General features: G+C 34.6%; 1 protein-coding gene across 1 annotated transcript; it reads left to right on the top strand.

The window, feature by feature from the left end:
* The first annotated feature begins 1,629 nt into the window (after nucleotides 1-1,629).
* Nucleotides 1,630-20,701, top strand: LOC145323086 (uncharacterized). The gene is made up of 5 exons (XM_080165467.1): nucleotides 1,630-1,785; nucleotides 3,102-3,177; nucleotides 5,157-5,235; nucleotides 19,072-19,129; nucleotides 20,638-20,701. Exons 1-5 carry the CDS (start codon nucleotides 1,697-1,699, stop codon nucleotides 20,699-20,701), a joined length of 366 nt encoding a protein of 121 aa, XP_080021593.1. The 5' UTR covers nucleotides 1,630-1,696.
* Nucleotides 20,702-21,555: the final 854 nt, after the last annotated feature.

Below are 21,555 nucleotides of genomic sequence, written 5' to 3' on the forward strand. Positions count from 1 at the left end.
ATGTTTTACTCCTCCAAAAATATTGTTACTGTTCTTCAACTATCTATATGTCTGTTTTTACCATTCAATCTTCCAGCCTATATATCTGTCTGTCTTTCTCTCAATCTTTCTATCTGTTTTTCTGTCTCTCTATAATTTTATCTGTCTATCTGTCAGTCTATCAGTTTCTCTATCTGCCTGTCAGTATTTCTGTAACTATTTCTGTCTATCTATCTGAATGTTTATGTTGTACACCTCTAAAAAAATGTCACTGTTCTTTAACTATCTGTCTGTCAGTCTATCTATCTCTCTATCTGTCTGTCAGTATTTCTGTAACTATTTCTGTCTATCTATCTGAATGTTTATGTTGTACACCTCTAAAAAAATGTCACTGTTCTTTAACTATCTGTCTGTCAGTCTATCTATCTCTCTATCTGTCTGTCAGTATTTCTGTAACTATTTCTGTCTATCTATCTGAATGTTTATGTTGTACACCTCTAAAAAAATGTCACTGTTCTTCAACTATCTGTCTGTCAGTCTATCTGTCTCTCCATATGTCTGTCAGTATTTCTGTAACTATTTCTGTCTATATATCTGAATGTTTATGTTGACACTGTTTCTCAACTATCTGTCTTTCTGTAAGTCTTTCTGTCTTTCTATATGTTTGCCTGTCTTTCTGTTTCTCTATCTATTTGTATGTCTGATTATTTGAAGATGAAAATTTTAAAATTGTGTTTATGTTATAATCCCCTAATGATATTGCCACCTTTCTTCAATTATCTGTCTGTCTGTCTTTCTACCAGTCTCTCTATCTATCTGCCTGTTTATTGGAGGATAAAAAATGTGTTTATGTTGTACTCTTCCAAATATTTTGTTACTGTTCTTCAACTATATGTCTGTCTGTCCTTCTGTCAGTCTTTTCTGTCTCTATCTATCTGTCTGTCTGTTTTTTTGAAGATGAAAATTGTGTTTTACTACAACTATCTATATGTCTGTTTTTATCATGAGTCAGTCTTTCAGTCTATATATCTGTATGTCTGTCTTTCTGTCTCTCTATCTTTTGTCTGTCTATCTGTCAGTCTATTAGTCTCTCTATCTGTCTGTCAGTAATTCTGTAACACTTTCTGTCTATCTATCTGAATGTTTATGTTGTACACCTCTAAAAAAAATTTTAATGTTCTTTAACTATCTATCTGTCAGTCTATCAGTCTCTCTATCTGTCTGCCTGTATTTCTGTAACTCTTGCTGTCTATCTATCTGAATGTTTATGTTGTACACCTAAAATATTCTATTACCTTTCTTTGAATATCTGTCTGTTTTTATCAGTCAGTCTTTCAGCCTATATGTCTGTCTGTCTGTCTCTCTATCTTTCTGTCGGTCTCTCTATAATTTCATCTGTCTATCTGTCAGTCTTTCAGTCTCTTTATCTGTCTGCCTGTATTTCTGTAACTCTTTCTGTCTATCTATCTGAATGTTTATGTTGTCAACTATCTGTCTTTCTGTAAGTCTTTCTGTCTTTCTATATGTCTGTCTGTCTTTCTGTTTCTCTATCTATTTGTATGTCTGATTATTTGAAGATGAAAATTTTAAAATTGTGTTTATGTTATAATCCCCTAATGATATTATCACCTTTCTTCAATTATCTGTCTGTCTGTCTGTCTTTCTGCCAGTCTCTCTATCTATCTATCTATCTGTCTGTTTGTTTGTTTATTTGAAGATGAAAATTGTGTTTATGTTATACTCCTCCAAAAATATTGTCACTGTTCTTCCCTGGCAACTTCCAGTTAATACTAAGAAAGAAATCAGGTAGAAACCTTTTATTGGTCCTAGGACAAACGCAGGAGTCCCAAACGTCGGAGTGGACAAACGCAGGAGTTGACTTTTACTTAACCTAACCTAACCTATTTTAAACCATATTTTGGGGTTTTTAATGCCATACCACTGCGGGGGGCTTATTTGTACATACATATCTTAACCTAACCTAACCTGTATAGAACTACTTACTTAAATTAGTATTTTAACACTCCTGCGTTTGTCCACTCCGACGTTTGGGACTCCTGCGTTTGTCGTGGAACCCTTTTATTATTATTTTTTTTTTTGGGGGGGGGGGGGAAGGGAAGTAGGAATTAAGACCCTTCAGATCTTATTACCAGCTCAACCGACAAGTTTTTTTGCTTTTCAAGGTATAGTATACCAACTCAGAGAAAAAGAGGGGACAATGTGCTGTCCCAAAAGTTTTATAATAACTTTTTCTTTTTATTCGTTGGCTCAACAACTTTGGGGACTCTAGTGAATTTTGTTTAGTTGGCTGATTAAAATGAGTTTTCAAAAGTTTAAATCACTAATATTTTGTAACAAGTTTTAATTCTTTGGGTTATCCCCTTCCCCCCTACTTCAGTGTAAGGGCAAAGCCACTAGTAAGTCGCTAAGCGAAGAAAATTTAGTACAATTGCTATAGACAATTATAAAAACTGTTTAATAAATAAGATTATTATAAAATTTAGTCTTAACTCAAAAATAATCTAAAAATCTATCTTTTGATTTAATCCTAAAAATTTAATCTAAAAAGATAATTAAGTTTATGATGAAAATAATTTAAAAAAAAAGAATAGGTACATATCCTGCTATTAAGTCCGGATGTCAGAATCGATATTTATCGCATCGTTTTAGAGACAGCTTTAGCGGATCTCAAAATGAAAAAAAATGTAAGATTAAAACTAGTTTTTTTAAGTTTTACATTATTGAGGATGAATCACAACTTATCGGAAATTGTTTTATCCCTATAGATCCCTGCAAACTTCAAGGATGATAACAAACCTAGCAGCCAGGTTGATGAATTAAAAACATGAACAGTAACAGTTATAGAGTAGCATAGCTGTAAGCTACTATACACAACGTTCGTTTTTTCAATCAAATTTCATTCCGGATGACATGTTTTAATTATTTTAATACAAAGTAATTAACTAAATCTATATAAAATTTACATACAATCATTATATTTTAATAAAACAGAAATTAATACTAATTCTTCATTTTCTCTCCATGGATTTTCGAAGATTTTTTTAAATTAAAACATCAGATATAATTTTACTATGTGAAATTTTATTTTATTTTTTTTTCAGAACCGAGGGGTTATTCACAGCTCTGAATGATTGTGCCTTCAGATCTATGTATAAACATAAATATGCAGCTATGGTGGTAAGTAGAAGCATATCAACTCTACAAATAAATATTGTTGGTCTGTATGTCTGTCTGGTGTTCTTACTATACCTTCAGATCTATGTATAAACATAAATATGCAGCTATGGTGGTAAGTAGAAGCATAGCAACTCTACAAGTAAATATTGTTGGTCTGTATGTCTGTCTGGTGTTCTTACTATACCTTCAGATCTATGTATAAACATAAATATACAGCTATGGTGGTAAGTAGAAGCATTGCTACTCTACAAGTAAATATTGTTGGTCTGTATGTCTGTCTGGTGTTCTTACTATACCTCTAGATCTATGTATAAACATAAATATGCAGCTATGGTGGTAAGTAGAAGCATAGCAACTCTACAAGTAAATATTGTTGGTCTGTATGTCTGTCTGGTGTTCTTACTATACCTTCAGATCTATGTATAAACATAAATATACAGCTATGGTGGTAAGTAGAAGCATAGCAACTCTACAAGTAAATATTGTTGGTCTGTATGTCTGTCTGGTGTTCTTACTATACCTTCAGATCTATGTATAAACATAAATATGCAGCTATGGTGGTAAGTAGAAGCATAGCAACTCTACAAGTTAATATTGTTGGTCTGTATGTCTGTCTGGTGTTCTTACTATACCTTCAGATCTATATATAAACATAAATATGCAGCTATGGTGGTAAGTAGAAGCATACCAACTCTACAAGTTAATATTGTTGGTCTGTATGTCTGTCTGGTGTTCTTACTATACCTTCAGATCTATATATAAACATAAATATGCAGCTATGGTGGTAAGTAGAAGCATACCAACTCTACAAGTAAATATTGTTGGTCTGTATGTCTGTCTGGTGTTCTTACTATACCTTCAGATCTATATATAAACATAAATATGCAGCTATGGTGGTAAGTAGAAGCATACCAACTCTACAAGTAAATATTGTTGGTCTGTATGTCTGTCTGGTGTTCTTACTATACCTTCAGATCTATATATAAACATAAATATGCAGCTATGGTGGTAAGTAGAAGCATACCAACTCTACAAGTAAATATTGTTGGTCTGTATGTCTGTCTGGTGTTCTTACTATACCTTCAGATCTATATATAAACATAAATATGCAGCTATGGTGGTAAGTAGAAGCATACCAACTCTACAAGTAAATATTGTTGGTCTGTCTGTCTTCGAATTTTTCTGCTTCTCAAGTAACGTCTCTTTTCTCTATGATTAAATCTCCCCTTTATTCTCAGTGTTAATATGTCCTTTCATTTTTATGTAATATTTGACTTACACATAAAAACACCTAGTCTTATATCATTTTTTTCAATTTTGACACAAAAAATTTTATATTTAAACTTAAATTCTATTCTTCTGTTTTAAATGGAAAAAATGCACTTTCTTTTAATTTTTTTTCTAGTTTTTTATGGTTTCCTTCCTTGTTACTCAATAATAAAATAAAAAAATATTTTTTATATTTTTTAAGCGAAGCTTTTCTAAAATTTGGGTAGGCCCGTCCATTTTAACGTCAATAATGGTTAGCTCTTTTCATTAAGTTACAAAAATTTTGGTTTGATATAATTATAATTACCCTATTCATCTCATTTTTAATTACTGACTCCCATTACAACAAGGTACAATGTTATAAGCTGTGCATCTCTATAAACAAGTTCTAAAAATCTAAGTATCCTGTATTTAACAATTTTGTTTAAACTAATACATTCATATTTTGCTTTTTCAGTTCTGACACTCTACAAGTGTTAATGTTTGTTTGTCCTACCGTTTCAGAGCTTCGCTTTTAAGGATGTTACCATCCCCGTCTTAGTATTTTAATAGATAGCACATCAAAATCAATTTTAAAATACTATAATTAGTTTCTGTTCTGTTGGCCCAGACCTCGGACCTTTAGGGTCAACAAAACAGTAATTAATCCTATAAAATTTTTATTTTCTTTTTTTTTGTGAAAAACTAATTCAATCTTTTCAAAATTTTAGGATGTAGATGAATTTTTGGTTCCCAGAAAAGTGAAAACAATCCCTCAACTGCTTGACTCAAAAAATGATACTACTTTAGGTGTAGTTGGATTTTTAAAAATGTTGTAATAAATATTTATTGCATCGTATTATAAACAGCTTTCCTTGGATATCAAAATGAAATATTATAAGATTTACAGATATGTTAGTGACGTGTAGTAATAATAGGAATCAACAGCTAAATATTCTAATAAAGTGTATTAATTCAAAGACATATAAAACATATAAAAATAGATATTATTAATATTACAAGGTTAACACTTTTAGGTTCGTGCCGAATCGCAGAGCAAAGACTTGCTCCAAGATAGGTGACACAAGAACTAAAAGTTAATATATAAAATACATACAATGCTCTCAAGGCAGGGAGAAAGGGACTTTACATCACATTTCTCCCCGGCTTTAATATGAACATAAATTTCGAAACTGTAACATTACATGTTGAATATAACAATATGTTTATTACATGTTATTTATCAAATATTGTATAGTTAGCATTAAATGCTTATCAACTAAATAATGATTGATCTGGTATGACACCTGTCATAAATTTTTATTTTTTCTTTTTTATTTTCTTTTCAGATCTTTTAACATTTCATATATATATTTTTTTTATTTGGTTTTTTAAAACTCTTTTATGTTTTTTTTATGTTCCTTTTTTACTCTTTATGTGTTTTTTTTTTCTCTTTTATATATATTTTATAAAACATTGATTAACATATAATCATCAGAGATGCATTGATATAAAAAAACATTGATTAACATATAACCATCAGAAATGCATTGATAATATAATCATATAGATGCATTGGTATAAAAACATTGATAATATAACCTTCAGAGACTACTACTGCCTCGACAAATACTTAAACATTAATACATAAAAATAAAACTATGAATTAACACACATTAAACTATAATTATTATTTTCTTTTTCCAGCTGCTCTTCCTTTCTTGCCAGATTCTTCAATATCCATAGGAATGTTAGCCTCATTATCAATTCCGAGTTTTGCGGTCTCGTCACAAAAGCCGTCTTGAGGCAACCTTGCCTCAGTATCACCAAGCATATGTAGACATCTCTCAAATCCGTTATTTATCGCAATTGATATCGAGGTCGAAACGCTGTCAGCCTCCTCCTGATTATCTAAAATCTTTTGATTCTTGTGACTAACCTCCTCCCCGAATTTATCAAGCATCGTTAATATTCCAGGCGTGTGTTCCATCCTCATTTCCTCCATCGCTTGTTCATCAACTCGCCATTGCTGGCCTGATAATTCAAGATCTAGACAAACAGGAATATTCTGATCCAGAGGACGATCTTGCTGGATACAAACAGGACCCCCGCCATGAAACCAATCATTTACTCTGTGTTCAGGATTAAACTTCCATTCGAGATTTGTTGCCAGCAAACTTGTATGAATCTTTCCATCCAACTCCAGGCTAAGTTCCTTCGCCACGTCCTCTAAGGTAGTACCTGGCTCACAAAGCAACGTCTGCTTAGCCAGAGTAGGACGCAAACGTTTGCATCTCATTTGCATCTCCCATGCCAATATTCTTGCATCCACTCCATTGTTAGCCAAACTACCTGTATATGTCGCACTCACAAGCTTCTCAATTATTTCTTTTTGCGCATCTAATCTAACATAGCGTATCTCAGCTGGCATCTCTCCACTGGTAATTAAACTGACCGAGTTTACGTTGAAGATTCGTGGTATAAAAACCGTCAGGTACGCGTATTCATTCACATGAATAGCGTCAATAAAAACTTTAGCACTCAAATCCTGTTCAGACTTTCCTTCAAGCCACTCTTTCTGTAACTCGAATAAAGTTGTGGATGGCATCTGTTTCAAAATAAATGAAATCTTATTTACAACGTCTCTCCAATGCGCCAGAAGCCGGATAGCTGATACAACCTGCGTCTTCAAACGAATATCAATACTATTGTCCACCGTTCTCAGCACAGACTGAAGGCTCATACGACCATCTGCAGGTATTACTCAGGGAGTAAGGGAGGGGACAATGGGCAATTAATTCAATTTAAGAGTTTTTGAAGAAAGGCCATGAAAACCAGAATAATCCCGAAAATATGGTGGAAATTGTAAAGTGATTGTTGATTAAATCTAGAAAACCATAAACTAAGAAAAAAGTTCCAAGAAAAAAAGCAATCATTTGAAAATAAGATTACCAGTATTACAGACTGACATAACCATTCTGTAATTAATTACTAGAAATATCTCCCTGGATCTCTTCAGATGACAGGGAAAGAGAAAAGAGATTTGGGGGCAAGTATATGACCCGCACGCCTTCCTGCCCCTTTTTATCCTGTTTATTTCCCCCACCTCCCTTCTCCATTTCCCTTTCTCGTCTACTTTTAAAAAGGAGGTGGGGATGAAGGGAGTGAAATATAGTATGGGAGGGGGGCCGTGTATTTATATTTGAACTACTCTCTGTCTGCAAAACTATATATATTCAAAACTAACATAGCGTGTAACGGCATTTCTTGCGCAAGTCCCCAAACTCAGTCAGAAACTGCTAAATTCTTGCATATTCCCTTTAAGCCAGTCCCCAAAGTCTGAGACTCCTAAAGATTGAATATTCGATCCATTGTCCCCTCCCTTACTCCCTGGGTATTACTTCAACTCTTGATAGTTGGTGCCAATCATCCAGTTCTCCCATGTGCTTGATTATAGGCAACAATTCTCCCAACGTTTGGCAGCTTTTTCTCTCATCTCCATCCAGGTACTCAATCTTAGCAAGAAGCACCAGACTTGGCAACATTTCGCAAACAAGCTTTGAGAGAAACATAGTTGCACTTAACTTGTTTAAATTATTTGTCTCGTTCCAGAACAGCTTTCTGTTTATGGCCTTGGAATGCTCACCAGCCGCTACCAGGTTTAAGTGTCTTGAATTCTGGCTGGTATAGATAGGAATCCTGTCTAAGGCCCAGTCTAATGAGTTTATACATCTCCCAAACTCAAGCTGCAGTGAAAGCATATTCACTAAGTTTAATTTGAACCTCGGTTCATTATCAATAAGACGAACCAAGTCTGCAAGCAGCATGTCTTCACTGTTGAGAAACACATTCTTCGACGCTCTGCCCACACTCAACGTTGGCAACTCAACACGCGACATTATCAACACCAGCCTGGATGCGGAATTGCTAACCAACGCGCTTACAGGTAGGCCAGGTTTGACTTGATTTCTTTCATCCGAAGGTTGTTTGTGGCGGCCGTTTTCTTCGGTGCTCAATAACTTTTGATTCATTGTTGCCGCCGTAACCAACCTGCAAATAAAAACAATATAATTAAATTACAGCATAATGAATTTAATGTATAAACCTAGCATTAAATTCTTCTTCGGTAAATCTTTTTTTATAACACCATGAACAACAGCAATACAAAGCTACCAACATAGGAATTATACCTAACAACAACATCAAAGCAATCAACACAAACTTAGCAAACAATGGTAGTATATCTTTAAACAAATGTTCTAGACCAAACCAAGAACCTGTAACTTGTTTGAAAAATGACAACTTGTGATCAACAAAATCCAATTTAGAAGCCTGTCCATTAAAATCCTCAAAATCTTCTAGACCCTGATATCTAATAGTCTTATTAAAATCAGCAATAAACACTTTCTCATCCTTCAGAAAAATCTTCTGTCCCACATGTTCAGATCTCTCATTCTTAATGTGAAGAATCTCGAGTCCCTGCCCCTGATTTCCAAGAAACAAATTAGCTGTCAACTTCAAAAATACCGGGCTTTGAGAACAATTCAACAACTTTATTTCCTCTACTGTAACAATCATTCTACTATACTCTTGTATCCCAACTGTTTCTCCTTTTATACTCCACCAACAAATGTCCTACAGCTTCCTCCTACTTAGCAATTTCTCCCAGGTATACAATTCTGAAACCATGATGCAACTGTACATTTGATCTAACTTCCGTTTGAGCACATCTAGAAATACTAAGAAGTTCCATCATCCTCTCATTCCTCTCTCTACTAGCCAAAAACATAGCATTTAAATCAAACCTGGCTTCTTGCTTCAAGAGGTCTCCAGAATAATTTCTAACAGCCGCCTTCGGTTCCTCTAAAAACTTAATACCTTCCAATTCTGTTACAAAAATCTTAAAATCCAAATGCTGCAAAACAAATTTCTCCGTTCCCATAACTTTAACTAAAATATTCCTCTCTGAGTTAGAAACAAAAAGTTGATCATTCCATGTAGTTAGATTGAATGTATCTTGGAAAACTACTTTGAAATTACTGGCCAGTTTCCGTACTACATATGGATAATAACGTGAAGTTGATGTTGCCCACAAATGATTTTCTTCAAAATTTGCCACAATTGTCTTTTTATCATAATCCATAACAACACTTCCCTTAATCAAAACAGGAGTATTTTTTACTAAAATATGCAAAGTCCCAATAGCGAAACCTAAGTCGAACCACTTATTGTGCGCATATACTCCCAGTGTCTTACATTGAATATTTTCTCCACCAACATCATTAAAAGGTGACAATGTTCCATTAACCGTAAAACTGTGAACAGTTGGCAAATATACATTCACTTTAAAACTAATACCATCATATTGATACTTGCCAGAATGGAAAACCCTTCTACATTCATCCATACTTAACTCTACCTGTGTTTCATGTGGCACGTCTAACACGTGCACATGACTCGCAGTGCCGCAGTACCAGCGCTCCAACTTTAGCCTAACCTCACAACTAATAGCTTCCGATAAAATAAAATCAGTTTCAGCCAATCCAAGTAATTCCACAGATCTGACTAGTTCCATCCTATCATGCAAACAGGCAGCTGATCTAAGCTCAACAGCACTTATCTGAGAACAATCATAAGCCGCTAACCGTGGATCCTGTGACGCATACATACAACCAACAATTACAAAACAATATGCCTGCATCACAACAAAAAATAGCAAAATATCCAAGTACCTGACACTGCCTCTATCCTCCTTGGATTTCTTCACAGGTATCGGTCCAGAACGTCCACTCTTTGAACTACAAGCGTCAGGTGACCGTTTTCTCATTCCACGATCATTTACTTCTCTTCTGTTCCAGTCATGCCTGTCACCTCCACCACCTCCTTGTTTGTCGTCACGATCCCAACGATTGTCATGGTAATCTCTTCTCCTGCAAATATTATACAAATTATTACAAACATTATTTTTTAATCAATTTTGCAAGATTTCTAGTTACTACATCTGCTACAGAATAACGTTCTAATCTATCTTTATCCCTACTTTGTCTATCCTCATCCAATCTTTGTAATTGTACTTCATTTGTAGAACCTTTAGGACGACCCTTCACAGGAATAGTTTCAGACATTTTTTGCGATTTTGCATTATCTAATGATCTATCCAAATCATCCTCCTCAACATCCCTGCCCCGTTTAACACTCCCCCTCCTTTGTTCCAAATTTACAATTTTATTCTGAACTTTTGAAAAAGTATCTTCTAAAATACTCATTCGAGACTCTAATTCTCTAGCAGATTCCATGTTAATATCCTCTACACCCAAACTGTTGTCTGTTAAACTATTATCATTCGAATATTCCCCGTTGAAAACACTATCTTTACTAATAGTAGAATATGTAGAATTTAACTTAGTTTTATCATCAATATCTATACTCTCAGAAATATGAGTACTTTCTAAAGTATCACTAAGATCCTCAACTAAATCATCTAAACATTCATTATCTTTAGATACATTTGACCTTTGCTGTGACAAGCCCACACCCAGGAAAGAATCTTCAAAAGAATTTTGCGTTACCTGTTGTCCATCCTTCCGCTTTCTAACCACTTCTGGACTAGAGCCACAACTATTCTCTTCTTCTGTAACGCCTGAACAAGATAAATTTCTTAAGGTATTGGGAAAGTCATAGTTAACTTTCAAGTCATTGTCCACAGAAAAAAACTCATCTGTAACCACTAAGTCAATCTTTTCGTCTGGAGTCAAATCTAGAGTACTTTCTATAACATATATTTTATCCCTTGGCACAATTATAACCCCTTTGTCTTTCAGTCTACACTTCTCTAAAGGTTGAACCTCAAACAAACTGTCAGAAATCACTTTGGTCACTAGGCATGGACCCACCCATAAAGAACAGAGTTTACGAGCCACACCAATCGTAGTGACGTCATAATAAATATAACAATAGGAATTTATAGCTATCAGTCTACCTATCCTTTCTGTATTTTCTTCCTGTAAATACTTCTCAGTTCTCTCCTGTCCTGTTCTCCAATTTCTGTCAAGACAATCCAACAGTTCTGAAAAATTCATATATTTAATCTTGGTGCGTGTTAAAGGATCAAATGCGTCCAGTGGAAGCTTAGGGTTGCGTAAGAAAAACTTAAAATACGGGGAACATCCCAGCCTCCGATTAAAAGAAGTGTTCATACAAAATTGCGTAGCTTTAAGTTTATGAGCCCAATCTCCATCCTGAAAACGTAAATCAGTCTTAAGAAACGAATACACCGATTGGTTGTATCTTTCACTAAAATTTGAATTTGCGGAGCGGGGAGGGATAAAGATCTGTTCAATTCCCAATCTCAAACAAACTTCCCTAAAAACTTTCGATTTAAAACTTTGAGCATTGTCAGTCCTAATCCTCTCGCACAATCCCCAGACAGAAAATAAGTTAAACTTCAAGCATTCGATAATTGTTTCAGCTTTAACATCCTCAATAGCAAACAACCACACATATCTAGTACAACTGTCAACCACTATCAAAATATGTTTACAAATGACTCCATTATATTCACACTCATTTAAGGGACCTAACGCATCTATGGCTAACTCTGCCATAGCCTCCCCAGCCAAAGGTGAAAATTCAATGGTATGATTATGTCTCGGTTTTTTACGCCTATTCAAACAAATAACACAATTGGCAACTGCCGCAGCTACATATTTAGATACATAGGGAAAAATAAAATGTCTGTTTATTTTACTCAAGGTCTCCAGGTAACCCCTATGTCCCGCTGTAACATCTGCATGAGCCAACATAAAAACTTTATTATACATCCCGATAGGTACTACTACCCTCTCTATAAATTGAAACTCTTTCTGGAGCCGCATAGGTGAAGTCAAAATAATTAAACCATTACGAAAACTCAAGTGTTCGAAAAACTTCAATATTTGTTTACCACGGTAAGGCAGTTGAGACAATTCTCTGGACGTCGGTTTAATGTTATTTACAATGAATTTTCTTACCTCCACTAAAACAGGATCCTTCTCCAGACTACGACTGAATTCCCGTGCCTTCAAGCGGTCCGCAATCTTACTGGCTGTCTCTGCTCCAATACCTGCAATAAGACACAATTTAGGATCTTCTAATTGATATACAGTGTCTAATATTAACTCTCCTTGTTCGTCTGTTGATGATTTAGATATCCTATCTTTACTATCCACTAACGCAGTACGTGACAATATATCAACATTAGTATGCTTCTTGCCTTGCCTATGTACAACCTCATAACTGAAGGTGGATAAGAAGTTGATCCACCTTATGGTGAGACCAACAAAATATCCATTTTGTCTCCAAGTAGATAGATGTTTCAGTGCAGCTGAATCAGTTCTAACAATAAATTTCTTGTGTCTCAAATAACATTCAAATCTTTCAACAGCATTTACTAATGCACATAATTCTCCTTTATGTGCTGCATAATTGGCTTCATGAGTTGAACAAACACGTGACCAACACGATATCATCTTTTCTTGACCATTTTGTTTTTGACTTAATACTGCAGACATAGCTGTAGATGACCAATCTGTATCCAACACAAATGGTTCGGCCTCCATCCTCCAATCTGGAAATGATTTACTGATTTCCTCACAGAACAATTCTCTAGTCTTTGTAAAAGCTTCCATACTTTTCTCATCCCATTCTATTTTACTACTGTTTCTGAATTTGTTCAATGGTGCCGTAATATCAGAAAAATTCTTAAAATATGAACCATAATAGTTTATAAAACCAGTAAATCTTTGAATATCTTTGCCTGTTTCAGGTACTGGCCAACTTCTAATTTTTTCAATATATGCTTGATCCATGAATATGCCTTCTGCATTTATAATATGACCCAGAAATTTCACTTCTTCTGCAAACAATGTACATTTTCCAAGATTAATCTTGAGTCCTGCTTCACAGAAAGTTCGTAGTAGTATATTCAGATGCTCCAGATGTTCCTCAGCATTCATGCTATACACCAGAACATCGTCTAAATAGACGAGACAAAATGCTCTCAATTCAGGGCTCAAATCCATTACTCTATCCATCAATTTTACAAATGCACTTGGAGCATTGGTCAAACCGAACGGCAGCCTCTTGAAGCAGTACTGCCGCCCGTTAGAACAAAATGCGGTATATTTCCTAACAGATTCCTTCAAATGCATCGAATTATATGCCAAAGTGAGGTCAATGGACGTAAAAATCTTCTTTCCTCCCAGTTTGTCAAATAATTCACCAATGTTAGGCAAAGGATAACATATCTTCTCAGTTATCTCATTCAACGAGCGATAGTCCAGTACAAACCTAACCTTCACCTCGTTAGTGTTCCCCACCTTCTTCTTAACAGCAAAGATTCCAGAATTAAAAGGTGAATTACATTCTTCAATAACATCTGTTTCCAACCATAAATCAATTTGTTCTTTTAGTTTCTCTGCATGATGAGGATTAAGTCTAATCATTCTATTCTTGAAAGGTTGAGCTCCAGGAACCAACTGAATATCATACTCCTCTAAAGTACAAGATCCAATATCAGTAGGTTCAACTGATAATGCCTTGAAATTCTTCAGGAACAAACCAACTATTCTTCCTTTCAAAGAAACATTATCTTTCAAAAACGGAACTTTATCTAACTTCAATTTATCCTTAATAAAACGAATTTTCTTTAATGTAGTTGACACATCTTCTTTAACTCTATTTTCCTGCAACATCGCTATTTTCTCCGCTAAAAACAAGTTTCCTACCAAAGTACCAGCAGGAATAGATTTCTTAATAGTCTCAAAATTCGTAATTTTAGTCATAATTCTACCGTTTTTTCCAATCTCCGTAATTCCTTCATTTATTAACAGATTGTTTCGGCTACAGTAACCTTGTCTAGGAGCTATATAACACAACTGTCCTTCAGTCATATTTCCTTTAGTTGAAACTTCTACCACAACTGTGCTTAATGCTGGAATTTCTATTCGATCTTTCAATGAACAAATCCATTTTTGTTCTTGTAATTCAGCCACATTAACTTCAGGTTTCCTAGTTCTTGCCTTCTCAATCTTCTCCAGAACAGTATGAACCAAATTCTTCACTACAATCTTACGTTTAGCCACCAGATTCACACTGATTCCATGCATCTCAATTCTGTTTCCATCTTTCTCAAATATCGTCTTCACGTGATTTCTGTTAAGCCAATGACTACCTAGGTTCATAGGTACAGTCATGCCAGAAATCACATAGCAATCTTCTTTGAAACTGTGGCCTCCAATCTGAAATTCAACATTCCGAACAACACCGTCAATCTTGATGCTGGAACCCTGCACTCCTGATGCCTTTGAATCCGTCTCTTCAATCGTACATTTGAGTTTTCGAGCTAACACTTGAGAGATGAGGCAACCACGGGCATTACCGCTGTCCACTAAGGCCAGGATCTCCATGTCACCAATCTTCGTTGGAACGTAGACTTCAGCCGCCATCCCAGATTCTTCATAAAAATTAGAAAATAGCTATCTAACCAACACCAACAGTTATGAGGTTGTAACTATCCAATTTTCCTACTAAATCTAATTTTTTCTATCTATTTCATAAAATAAAACAAATCACTCACCGACAATTTCAACGTCAAAACAACAATGGTTCAATTCAAAACTAGGTCTCAGTCACCACCAAAACTTCTCTTATGGCCGATCTAAAATATTACAAACATTTTAGATGCCACTCAATATTTTAGTACATTTTATTTTCATTCAAACAAAATAAATAAATTACTTTAACAGGTATTAATATTTTTAACATTAATCAAATGTTGAACATCATAAAAGTAAAATCTTAACAACTAAACTCACCATCAAGTAATAGTGTATCTCAACCACCACAACTATTCCTCTTTTCGACCAATCTAAAACATAATACAATTATTTTAGATGCCATACTTAAATGTTATCACTTAACAAATAAATTTTCAACACCTTTACTTAAAAGATGTATTAAGAAATATAATATTAATCAAATATTTGTCGATTACCAAGCAACTAAAAAATAATTCTTAATACAATATATATTTTCTAATACAATAAAATCTTTACCTAATTATTCTATGATTATCAGAATAATAACTTATATCCTTCACAACTAATTTTATGTATTAGATTTTTGAAAGTCGAAGCTCAACTAACTATTCTTCTCTATACCTGAGAGCACTTTCTTGCGCAGCTCAACTTTCTGCGCATGTAACGCCCAACTCCTGCTCATCATTGCAGCTACCTCTCTCCACCACCCCATCTTGCGCATACCAACTCCGAGAGATAGTGCAAACTTTCCTTGCCAATTTTGCTCACTCCCCCCTTCTCCTCAAAAGAGAAACAGCTCCACCACTCTTGAGCATACCAACTCCGAGAGACAGCGCAAATTATTCTTGCAAATATTTGCCCACCCCCCCTTCTTCATGAAGAGAGACAACTCCACTCAAATATCTAATGCATTATAACAATTTTGCTTCATGAAATTCTAAGCTTCATAAAAATTTTGCTGAATCAACATTACTAAATCGCAATATAATTGTTTTAAAATTAAATACTTAGAACCATAATAACTGACTCAACTTTTAAAACAATTTTCACCTTTTCAACAAAATTCTAATACTTTTAAAATATCTAATTTCAAATTTTTATCCAATTTTCATAAAATCACGATATTAACATTTAATAAAATTAACTTTCCTCCATTAACAATTTTACAAAATTGTATTCCTATTTTTGTTGAAATTAATCCATCTTCAATTCTTTATTATTCTTATCTCTGTTAGACTCCACAACAGTCTGAAACAAAAATAAATTTATCTAATTATATTGTAACAAAACATAACCAAAAAAAAACTAAAGCACATATTTTGATTTCCATAATAACATAATCTCATAAACTCATATACGATAGTAAACAACATGTTATATTTCCATAATTCAAATAAACCATCAAAATAAGTCTATCACAATTTTAGAGTTGCTTCGTTCACTCCTTTATCATTAATTTTGTTTTGTTTATTTACAACGCGCATAAATCCAAACAATGCCGCGTAACATGTAGAAAATGGAATAAGGTTTAGTGGTCTTAATACATACAAAATATTAATACCATAAAATTTCATCTATAATAGAACTATTCCATGCATCAACCTCCGCTACAAGGTCATCTTCATAATCGCATGCCCCTAAACCATCAACATACGACACTTCCTTCGTATCCTCTTTATCCTTCACCCCTCCTTCAACTTCACCGACCAATTTCTTCTTTTCAGTTCCATGTTCATCCTTTTTAAAACTCTTTTGCCCCGTCTTATAGGGAACAAAAGGCTTATTTCCCCACCGTAAATAGTACTTCCCTTTAGGATTAGGTAACTTTTTATCTCTAATATCAAAGCATTCCCTCATCATATGCCCTTTCCTATTGCAATAATAACAAGTAAAACCACCTTGAATTGCGCCAATTAGAGGAATAAGTTCAGCTGGTCCTTCAAATTCATCAGCCAAATCAATTTCACATTGATTTATCTCATATGAAAAATTATCTTCATCACTAACCTGATCGATAGTCACAGGATTTGACTTAGAACCAACGCCACCAACCATTGTCTTAGCCAATGCCATCTGATTAGTTGTACATCCTCTAGCCATTGATCCTGAAATTTGATTAAATTGTAACCCTTTAACAATCAGCTGTGCTTTAACTATTAACTCAGTTCAAAACTTAGTTATCATTCGCACTTGTCCGTCACGCTCCAAATCCAACGAAAATTGACGCATTTGGTTAGCCAAAACTGGAGATAAAATCACATTACACACTTGAGAATAGAAATCCATAAACATATCATCAGTTGGTTTCGGATAAGCACGTTTCCAGAATGATAATATCTTATCAAAAAATGCATCAATCTTATCATTTTCATGTTGCTTAACACACAAATACGCATCTTTACACACATTTTTCATGTCAGGTGGTAAAAATGTCTCTCGCATCTTACACAAATATCCCTTTAATGTTAATCGTCTATTCTCAATATCAGCAGGTTTTAGCGTATAACCACAAGCGGTTCTCACACCCACACACTTTTCAAACAGAATTTCCTTACACACTTGATGATTAGTCATATGATACCGTCTAGTAGTCATCCAAAATCTCTCCAAATAATCATCAAAGAAAATCACATCATCGTCTACTAAAAATTCAGGCGCATTTTTTCTGAACTGATCATCAAGCTTAGCACACGTTTCATTGTACCTATGAACATTCTCCTCCCCCTGCGATATATACAAAGATCTATCTGGCACATAAACAAGATTTTTACACCAACTAACCTGCGGTTCACTCAGCCCCGCCTCGAAAAAATTGAGCGTGTTAAAATCCTCCGCTTTAACCTCAGATATGGCAGGCCACCACATGAGAACTCCATTGTAGATATTATCCGTAGCATCAACTCTAGAAAGCTCCCATAGCTTTATGATCTTATCATCTTGATCTTGCATCCCTCCAAAAATAGTTCGAGAGCCGCTAACAAACATTCCAGGTTTATCCTCCGGCACAGATCCTCCTGCAGTCCTCTGCCAAGGCATAGAGCTATTCAGATTATTTTGCCGCGCAATTCTATCCAAAATTCGTTGCTGGCCAGTCATAAACTCATCAACAACCGTCACATTCTCGGCCTTGATGTTACTCTCAACATCAGGCACCACTACTTTAGCAAGTCGTTCCTCGAAATCATCCATACGAGTAGCTAATCCAGTAACTGCAGCACTATTAGTAGTAACATTATCCGTCAACTCTTGAATGTTCGTCTCCAGCGGCGCTATACGCCCACCCATCTCCGCCGCCACATTATCAATTCTAGTCCCAAGAGCATGAATCTCATTCTTGACCGAACCCATAAAATTAACCATATAGACATCCTTCTCCTCCTGAGACATCTTCCTCCACTCAGCAATGTCCATCCTGGTCACTGCAAATATCCTGAACAAAAACCAAAAGCAAAGAAATAATACAATTAAAAGAAAATCTGAGCCGTAGGTTCGTACTACACTACTGCGCCAAAAATGACGTGTAGTAATAATAGGAATCAACAGCTAAATATTCTAATAAAGTGTATTAATTCAAAGACATATAAAACATATAAAAATAGATATTAATAATATTACAAGGTTAACACTTTTAGGTTCGTGCTGAATCGCAGAGCAAAGACTTGCTCCAAGATAGGTGACACAAGAACTAAAAGTTAATATATAAAATACATACAATGCTCTCAAGGCAGGGAGAAAGGGACTTTACATCACATTAGCCTGGGCGTCCTTAGGACCGGCCTAACAAAACTGGTTTTAATTTTATGATCTGTACATTTATTATTCTGAAAAATTGTGTGTAATATGATACTAAATATGATTTTCAGAATGGCTCAGAACCGGTTCTAATCTAGCGGAAGTTAATCGGTTTGGTTTCGAAGCAGTAATGGAAAATTATATAATATTTTGAAATAAATCTTAAGTGTTGTAATCATTAATGGGCTCATAATTGATTTAATCAACCTTGTTTAAATTGAATTTTGATAAAAAAAGTCGTATTGATCTACTAAAATTAATCAATTCTTTTTTTCAGGTTCCTTTGTACTAAAGAATGCCTTTTTCTACCTTTACTGGGAGAACGCGACTTTAACAAGGAATAATTATCACTTTAAACTCTGCATGATGATTCCTGTAATATTTAGATACAATATTGTAAGCGTAGCTTACTCTTTCATTATGTTTATTACTTTAGGGTAGGTTATGTTAAGTTAAGTTAGGTAATGGACACAACCCGCGACTGTGGCTCAACACGTAGCGCATCCGCTCGTCGTCGGGAAGGTTATAGGTTCGAACCTCGGTCCGACACCGCGTCATAGCTAAAGACGTTAAAAATGGTTCCCACTGCTACTATGTCAGATGCACGAGGTAAATAGTTAGAGTGGGGGGAATGCCTTGGCCCAAAACAGGCGCAACTCGTTACCATGCACAGATGGGACTTCTCAGACAAAGGTCGTGCATCTCGGAGAGTTAGTTGTCTGATGGGCGATTGGACGCTTTACACCACTTTCATAAGCGGAGTATCTTTCAAGGTGCGTGGAGAGAGGTCTAGTTACCTAGTACCAGAAGCGACACCAAGCCCCCTAGAGTCTTAACATCTTAGGTAATGGACAGCCTTGTCTCCCGCTGGGGTTAGTCAAGGGAAAAAAAATACCCCACCCCCTTTATTTCAAAATGAAAGTCATAGCTAGACCTATATAAAAAAGTTATTTATTTTAAGGGCAAAAGTTATTTTAAAAAATTTATTAAGTTTTTTTCCGTTTAATTGTTGTATGCATTATTTTTCTCGTGCAATCACAAATAATGCTAAAGAGAAAAAATCTTTATAATTGAAAATAATTTCCTTTAGAAAATGATTCTTTTGTTTGTGAACAATTAAAAGTTAACAGCACTGTAATTATCAAGAAACCTAAGGGAAAAATTCCCTTACTACCGTTGAACCTCCAACCCCCAGAGATCAAAAGGGGTAAGACAATAACCGATAAATTGATGTTCATCCCCAATGCTTATGCACAAACTCTTAACTTAATGAACTAACCAATCAAAATTCTTATTACTTTGTGGACTTTAGTGAATTATGATTTGTTGGTTAATTAGTTTGAGTGTCCAAACGTTTCAACCACTAAATATATTCTACAGAAGGGGATATTTTGTGTAACATCATTGGGAATTTAAATCAATTTATCAGCCATTGACTTATCCTTGGGAGAATGTCAGCACAACTAAGGAATAAAAGTGGTGTACGAATTTGCGGGAGGGGGTGGGGGCCGGGGGGGACTTGAAGTCTTGCTCAGTGGTAAAATGTGTAATTATTTTTTCTTAACTAGATCAAGAGTTAACTTATTATTAATAATTATTTGAATTGCAAATAAAATATGAAGGCCAAAATATGTTAAGACGTCTGTCCCTATTTATTTCATTAAATAATTCGGTTTTTTATTCAATATTCAAAAAAGGGCGAGTAAAATCGTACTTTTTAATTGATTTATTTTATAGATTTTCATAAGCTTTCAAAAGAGAAGCATTTAAAATAGTGTCAAACGCCTTTATGAGGTCAAAACTACAACAAATAATTCTTTCAATATAAAAGTGATAAATATAACAGAGAGTTTGCAGAAAGTCCTTATCTAATCACAATGTATAAAACAAGGAAAGACATTAATTAATTTTTAACAGAAACCATTCATAGCGCAGCTACGCTATAATTAAAGTGGTTTTGTACGTCTATTCGTTCAAGCATAGAAAATAAACCATAAATCATTGTTTATTAAATGATCTTAAAAATGAAGACAAAGAAAATCCCCAAAAATCAGCTTGTTACGCCATAAAAACGAGGTATTATTCATCTTTTTTTCTTTCCTACTCCTCCTCTCCTCATCCCTCATTTTTATGACGTCAGTAAGGGACTTTTTTTAGTCTTCTTAAAAATTCATTAAATATTCATGAATATTTTATATTTTGATTTTAATATCTGCACATATAATAATAAATTAACTATAAGTATAGATATGTAACTTAACTATATAACTGTATTTCACTGTTTTTATGTTATATCTATAGACATTAATGGTCATGTATAATTTATATTAATGTTATCCCATAAGGATAAACAACTTGTATAATTACGTAATGAATATATGTTTACATAAGAAATGTCACGTTCTGATAGTTTCTTCTTTTTAACCTGGATAACCTCTAGAGGATAGGATACCTTTAGGTCTTACTTGTGGTGTATCTCTGACGAACCCCAAACTGTCCCACTTTAAGAAAGACGATTCCAGTGACGTCATATACGTTTTGGGAAAGAAAAAGGGAAGGGGGAAGAAAATCTCTTCAAAAGAGATGGGAGAAAGGGAAGAGATTTTCTTCCCCCCTTCCCTAAACGTATATGACGTCACTGGAATCGTTTTTCTCAAAGTGGGACAGTTTGGGGTTCGTTGTATCTCTCATCCAAGTCTAAATGTCCTGCAGACAACTAACCCTTTATTTTACGACCTTTGTCTGAAAACTGTTTTTAAAA

Source organism: Acartia tonsa, chromosome 6 (assembly GCF_053477335.1).
Source record: "Acartia tonsa isolate MP-2025a chromosome 6, ASM5347733v1, whole genome shotgun sequence".
Taxonomy (NCBI): Eukaryota; Metazoa; Arthropoda; class Copepoda; order Calanoida; family Acartiidae; genus Acartia; species Acartia tonsa.